The sequence below is a fragment of the Myotis lucifugus genome, unplaced genomic scaffold, assembly GCF_000147115.1.
Source record: "Myotis lucifugus unplaced genomic scaffold, Myoluc2.0 scaffold_1743, whole genome shotgun sequence".
Taxonomy (NCBI): Eukaryota; Metazoa; Chordata; class Mammalia; order Chiroptera; family Vespertilionidae; genus Myotis; species Myotis lucifugus.
The window spans coordinates 9219-16718 of record NW_005872791.1 but is presented as its reverse complement, the minus strand read 5'-3'; the positions used below and the strand labels follow the sequence as shown (position 1 = coordinate 16718).

Below are 7500 nucleotides of genomic sequence, written 5' to 3'. Positions count from 1 at the left end.
GGCTTCAGGACGCCTCCCTGCAGTAGCTTTAGAATATGTGGTCTGATTCCTTCCCGAGCTTCCTTACTCATGGGATACTGCCTCACCCGAATTGGAACTGCAGAGGTTTTTAAGGCAACCACTACCGGAGGTTGATTTCTCGCCAGCCCTAATCCAGCCTTCTCCGCCCAGGCATCTGGATACTCGTTAAGCCACCTTGTTACATCCTGTTCCTTTACCGGGGAGTCATACAGGCGGTATTCGTCCTCCACAGACATTGTCAGAGCCGTTACTACTGGTTGCTGGACTAGGGGGCTCAAGAACTCCACTCTGGGCCCTTCGGAGTTGAAGGTGATGCGGGCTTTTAGTTTGGTAAGCAGATCTCTCCCCATAAGGGGAGCTGGACAGTCAGGTATCACCAGAAAGGAATGATGGACCTTTCCTCTTCCCAAGTCTAAAGTTCTTTTGGTGGTCCAGGCTCGGTATCGGCTGCCGTTGGCACCCCTCACCAGGGACCGCTTGGTTGACAGCGGTCCCAATGGTGCTTGTAATGCCGAGTAAACAGCTCCGGTGTCCACCTCAAAGTCAATAGGGGTCCCCTCCACATCAAACTTTACCCTGAGCTCGGGGAGGGGGTCCGAGCCCCGTCGCCCCTAGTCTTCATCCAGGGCCAGCAACGTGGGCTGCTTGGCCTGCAAGCCCTTCTTGAGCTTAGGACAATTCTTCTTCCAGTGTCCGTACTCCTTACAGTAAGCACACTGATCCGGGTCCAAGTTTGGTCGTGGCCCTGTACTGCCTCCCTTCCTGTCTCTCTCCTTACTACTACTGACTACTGTGGCCAGGATTTTAGTCAATGCTTTATCTCTCTTTTTGTCCCTTGCATCCTCTCTCTCTTCTCTCTCCTTTTCCTTACGTTCCTCTTTCTCCTCCTCTGTTTCCCTCTTATGAAAAACTTTATCTGCTTCTTTAACTAGGTCCCTAAGGGTAAGGTCCTGCAGCCCATCAAGGCGTTGCAGCTTACGCCTTATATCTGTAGCAGATTGGCCAATGAAAGCCATGGCCACTGAAGCCCTCTGATCCTCCGACTGCGGGTCGAAGGGGGTAAACCTCCGATAGGCTTCCATTAACCTTTCTAAGAAGGCTGCAGGGGATTCAGCAGGACCCTGGACGACCTCCCTTACCTTAGCCAAATTGGTGGGCCGCCTGGAAGCTGCCCGGAGACCCGCCACGAGAGCCTGGCGATAGGAGGACAGATGCTCCCTACCTTCCGGAGTATTGGGGTCCCAATTGGGGCGAGCCAATGGGAAGGTGTCATCAATAATATTCTGTAGCTGTGTCGGACGCCCATCTCGCCCTGGAACGTTCCTCTGAGCTTCTAACAGGATTCGGTCTCTTTCCTCTGTGGTGAAGAGGGTCCCCAGAAGTTGTTGGCAATCATCCCAGGTGGGCTGGTGAGAAAACATAAGGGACTCCACGAGACCTGTTAACCGAGTGGGGTCCTCAGAAAAAGGAGGGTTATTATTTTTCCAATTATACAGATCAGAAGAGGAAAACGGCCAATACTGGAGGGCCGGCATGTCTCTCCCGTCCCCGTTATCCACCATAGGCCCATAAGGGCGTAGCGGCATAATGACAGCCTCAGGCCCCTCATCCGGTGGGCACCGGCTCCTGGTCCGCTGGGCCGGACCGCCATCCGGCGGTGTCGAAGGACCCTCAAGGGTAGAATCCGGAGAGGCCACCAACGGGGGTATCGGCAGGGGAACAGGAGCGGGTGGCGTAGGAGCAGGCAGATCGGGCACCTGGGGCGGCGACCGATCGTTCTGCTGCGGCGCTCGGGCTGCCGGAGGCTGCGGATGCAATGGCAGAGGCTGAGGTGTGGCATAAGGCGGTGGGGAATCTAAAAGGATAAGGTCAGGTTGGGAGTCCGGGAGGACCGGGGGAGCAGAGGGCGAAGAGGAAGGAACAGCCGACTTTACAGGGAGTATTGTGGGCTCCGGAGCCAAAGTCGAGGACCTGGGAAGGGAACTAGGAGGTAAGAAGGGCTTTACCCACGCCGGGGGGTTTTCACATAAGTCCTGCCAGACCAGGATATAAGGTTCCTGGTCTGGATGTCCGTGACGACCAGGCTGAAAAACCAGATTCCTTACCTCCCTGATGAGAGGCAAATGGAAGGACCCCTCCGGGGGCCATCCGACATTAAAAGAGGGCCACTCGGATGAGCAGAAAGTCTGCCATTTACTCTTCTTGACGATAAGGGATAGGTTTTGAGCCCGTCCCCTGACTTCTGACCAGTGATCCAGGGTCAGAGACAAAGGAGTAGAGGCAGACTGGCCCATTACCGAAAACACACACACACTAATGACAAGAAACAAAGAACAAAAGACAAGGACAGACACAACGCGTTGAGACAAAAATCGAAGGATCCAAAAAGAAGGTTTTACAAAGCCAATTGACCTAGCTGGCAACAGAGTTTCAGTACCAGACTCAAAATCTAACAAACTTAACAGACGAGAGGAATCCAGGCGCCCCTGGTCCTCTCCAGGCTCCACCAGGGCGTCCCCCGGGGATGTGGCCTGCGACCTCTCGACACGTCTGTCAGTCGCAGTCAGGGGAGGCTCACGCCCCTCCCCAACAGCCACCAGACCAAACAGATTTGCTAGCATGAACCAAACAGATTTCAAAACAGATTTGCCGGCCCTGACAAAGTTCGAGCTCTCAATTTCTAAGCGATCGCTCACTTACCCCAAGAAGCGTCTGTTGGAACGTTGATACCCAAAAGCGGCTGCAGTCAAATATCTCGGTGGAACCTCCAAAATGTAAAGCCCTGGATGCAAGCCGCTGTCACAAAGAACCAAGAGACGCTTCTCATGCAAACTGCAAAGGGTTTATTGATACCAGCATGCCAGGACTCACAGCTTTACTCTGAGCACTCACAGCTTTACTCTGAGCACGGAGCATCCGCTGTGAGCCCCGACCAAGAGTTTAAGGACACATTATATACTTTTTCGGTGGGAAAGGAATGTAGTTTGGGAATTTTCCGCTGATGATCTGGCTTCCTGGGTGAGTTAATGCCTGTCTGGTTTCTTTATCAGATTATCTGTCCTCCAACTCCCTCCCTAGCCGCAGCCACTTCCCGTAACCTCCCTGGCTGCAGCTGTCTTCCATAAAAGTTGTTTGTCCTATCTCCCTTTTCTGATCTAGATCAGATTGTCTGTTCCTTAGTTTCCTCCCTGACTACTTCTGGCATCTGTCACCTCCAGCACCCGGGACCAAGGCTTCCCTGGGGCTGCCAGCAGGCACCCAGGACCAAGGCTTCTCTCTGGCCACCGGCAGGCATCTGGGACCCGGGCTTCCCTCGCAGCCCCGGCTTCATCCAGAAGGTCATCCGCAAGGATGTCCAGAAGGACATCTGGTCTAATTAGCATATTACGCTTTTATTATTATAGATAACCCCATCCTGAGCTGAAACTGATTAATCGAAAGCATATTCAAATGCCTGAAGTCCTTAGAACATGTAGTGTAATGATCAGATAATTTTCTGTTACAAAACTGACAAATAAAACTCATACTCCTTGATGCCGTAAGACAGTGGTTCTCAACCTTGGCTGCACATTAGAATCACCTGGGCATCTTTTTCAAAACCTGATTTCTGGGCCTCATCCTCCGGAAATTCTGTTTCTTTGTTACTAATGTTGTGGCCCCACCCCATAACAAAGAAACAGAATTTCCGGAGGATGAGGCCCAGATATCAGGATTTTAAAAAGATTCCCAAGTGATTCTAATGTCCAGCCAAGGTTGAGAACCACTGCCGTAAGAGGAATTTATTGGCTTAAGTAATTGGAGAATCCAAGGCACATGTGGGTCCAGGGCACAACACCCCCAGGTGTGAGCTCCCACTCTCTCCATCTCTTGATTGTGCTTTTCGGTCTTCCTCTTTGCAGGCTGACCTTAGTGTGTCCTGCCATTCATGGCTCTCTGTTCAAGAGGCAAAAGAAGCCCTATCTGGTTTTGCTCAGTGGGTAAAACATCAGCCTGTGTACCAGAAGGTCCCGAGTTCGATTCAGGTCAAGGGCACATACCATGGTGGCAGGCTCCTCCCTGGCCTGGGCCCTTGTCAGGGCTCATGCAGGAGGCAACTAATTGATGTGTTTCTCTCACATAGATGTTTCTCTGTCTTTCTCTCTCTCTTCCACTCTCTCTAAAAATCAATGGGAAAATATTCTTGGGTGAGGATTTAAAAAAAAAAAAGAGGCAAAAGATAGGCCTCTCACAATTCATGAGCCACAAAGAAGAGAGATGCACTGTTTCCCACATCTTAGAGAGAAATCACCTGGGAGACGTAGGATTGGCCATACTGGAAACACCCACATTTTAGACCAATCACTATAAATAGAGTATACGGATACCAGGATTGGTCAGCCCTTCGTCACATGCTTGATATAGTGGCTGGGAGAAGAGGAACACTTTTACAGTTGTTGCAGAAGCACAAGCGGAGGGATAGTACCACCATGGGAAAAGTACGGATCTAACAAAGAAGACTGTGTGTTGAAAATAGAGAATAATTGCTTGGAATGAAGAGAGGAGCAGAGTATAAACGCTGAAGACACGGAACCAAGATCAGCAGAGCAGGTAACCCCAGTTCCAATTAATTCATACAGCACCCTACGATGGAAAACTTCTCAGGGAAACCTCGTCTTTCAGTGGATTGATGATGCCGCTTTCCCCTCACCACAGGGCCTTCTCCTGCCTGGAATTCCTGGGCTAGTGAATGCCTAAGCTCCATCACATGGCAGACACAATCTATGATATGGAAGAAAATAAATGGAGGGAAAAGGGAAAGAACCAACCAACTTGAATTTGGGTAAGTCAGGTGAGCTTTCTGAGCGCATTTTTTTCATCATATTTATATATTACTTTTGATGGTTCTTTGAGAATTAAATATAATATAAATATGGTTCTAAAAATTGGCAATCTAAACACAGATATAAGGTATTCTTATTAATGTTGTGTAAGATTTATTGGTTCCCTGCCTAGCAATACATCTATTAATATTGAAAATTAAAATGTTGCCTGATTTATCTTTCTGAGACAGCTAAAACGTCATTATCATGGTCATTTCTTCCTTCAGCTAAGCAAGGGGTTCTCAGCCCTGGCAGTGTATACAAATTGCATGGAAGCTCAGTAATGTCCGGATACCTCGATGCAACCCAGAGATTTTGCTTAAAATCGTGAGGGCTGGGAGTCTAGGCATCTGTATGTTATTAATCTCGCCAGGTGGTTTTCATGTGCAGCCAGGGTTGGAAAGCCGAGACCTCGCCCATTATAGCCTCATTAGTACCTGAGTGCTTCTCTCTGCCTCTTCAAAATAGGCTTCTCACCTGACTTCAGGTGAGTTTCTTAAACAGCAGCTACAGTACATGAAATTGTCAGCATCCTCCCCTTTAGTCAGCACCCTCCCTTTCCAGGGTGTGATAGGCCACTTTTGTAACATTCTCTCGAGCAGAAATTCTCTTCCAAATGTGTCTTTCTTGCAGAGATCTGTGCAGAGCAAGTAAAGTAAAACAATTTAGCCATGTAGCTAAATGGATGACGTACACTAGAGGTGAAATTTTTGTCTAAGGTTTGCAGTTACTAAAATTTACGTGTGCTTCTAAATACTTAACAAATTAAGGAGGCTGGGGCCAATTTAACTCAATCCCGAAACCTTGTCAGCTGAATTCTAATTCCAGATGTACTCTCGATTTAGCTGATATTTCTTGCAATTGTTAACCGCATTGTGGTAGGGGAGAAAAAAACTTTCATTTAGATGCATTCAATTCACCAAAATATTACTGACTGCCTACTGTGTTCCAGGCAAAGCGCAATTGCTTGAGTGAGTGGGAGCCGGGGAAGGTAAGCAAGTCTGAAACCAAAGACAAATACTCAAGCTTTATGCTCCCGTGGGAAAGTTACAGGGGCTGATTTTGCAGCATTCTTGACAGGTTGGGCCAGATATCTCTTTGTCCTAGGGGGAGGCAGTGGGCTGTCCCCGCGAATTGTAGATTCTGGCCACATCTCTGATCTTTACCCACTAGATGCCAATAGAAACCCCACCCCCAAGTTGTAACAACAACAAAAATGCCCACAGACTTGCCAAATGTCCCTGGAGGAACAAAATCGCTCCCAGTCGAGGACCGCTGTTTTATTAGAGTGACCACAGAATTCACTATTGTGATATGACCACCGAGTTAAGTCTTTGGCCAGTTTAGGAAACAATTTTATAGAAAATTAATATTAACAATCACAACAATAATCATGAATAATCATATTAATTTCAATTAGGCTGTCACTGTGTACCAAGCACTCTTCTGGGTTTGGGAATATATGATTCCATTAGTCTCTGCTCCTAATAAATGAGAATATGTCCAATAGTGCAGGATAAATAATAAGAAATTGATCATTTCTAAAGAAAAAAAAGTGTTTTCTTGTACTTCAACTGATATTGAATGGATAAAATAAAATAGGCTAATGTGATAGAGCATCACTATGTTCCATTTCACGTGGAATCCTAGGGAAAGCCTCTTGGAGGAAGTAGCAGTTGATTGAGATCTGAACTGTGAGAACTGAGCAGTGGAAAAAACTGGAGTGAGAGCATCCCAGGAGGGGAAGTACCAAGTGCAAAGGCACTCATCTAGGACTAGAGGCATTTAGACGGAGACAGAGAAATCAGGGGGCTGGGGCGCTCTAAATAGAGAATGGAAATTTGGGAGGTTTAAGGTGAAGGTTGAGCCAAATAACTTGGTTATTGGAAATGGAAAGAAATTATAGTTTTATTCCAGGAGTGACAGGAAGTCAGTGGAAGGTTTTAAGGAAGGGGTCAGTTTGATGATAGGAGGATTTTAATAAATCGGTTGATTGCTGAGACTATTGTATCAAGGGCAAGAGACAGAAAGTGAAACTAGTTAGGGGTAGTTTCTTTCAAGTTATTAATCACTTCAATAGATAATGGCTCCAGTTGGAATGATAACAGTATATATGAAGGGAGGCACTGGGATTTTGGAAATTGAATCAATAAAACTTATTGATGGGGGAGGGTAAAGGTGTGAAAGGGTGAAATAAAAAAAATCAAAATGGCTTTGAGCACAGGTGGTGCCATTTTTCTAAGATGGGGGAAACGAGGGAAGAAGTAAATAGGGAAGTAGGGGTGATGGGAATCAGTGGTTCTATTTTATATGTTTTAGTTGCACCTTGAGAATCAGGTAGCAATCTCAAGTTGGCAACTGAGCCCTAGGATGGAGAGCAGCCAAGACGAGGGAAATAAATTTGAATGATGATGACATTATAGCTATGAGACCTCATGCGTTCACTTAGGAAGAGAATAATCAAGTTCAAGACTAGCCCTAAACACTCCAAAGTTAAAAGTTGAGTAGAGAGCCAGCATATGAGACAGAAAAATAACCAGTGAGGTAGGATCAAAAACAAAAACACCACAAGCAAAAAAAAAAAAAAACCCGGAAGGTATGGTGTCCTTGAAACTATATA

The 7500-nt window shown here is 47.0% G+C and overlaps 1 protein-coding gene across 1 annotated transcript; it reads right to left on the bottom strand.

Moving 5' to 3' along the window:
* Window positions 1–632: 632 nt before the first annotated feature.
* On the bottom strand, window positions 633–2708 carry LOC111824488. The gene is made up of 2 exons (XM_023748734.1): window positions 893–2708; window positions 633–811 (listed from the first exon to the last, which is right to left on the bottom strand). Exons 1-2 carry the CDS (start codon window positions 2640–2642, stop codon window positions 633–635), a joined length of 1929 nt encoding a protein of 642 aa, XP_023604502.1. The 5' UTR covers window positions 2643–2708.
* Between the last annotated feature and the right edge of the window lie 4792 nt (window positions 2709–7500).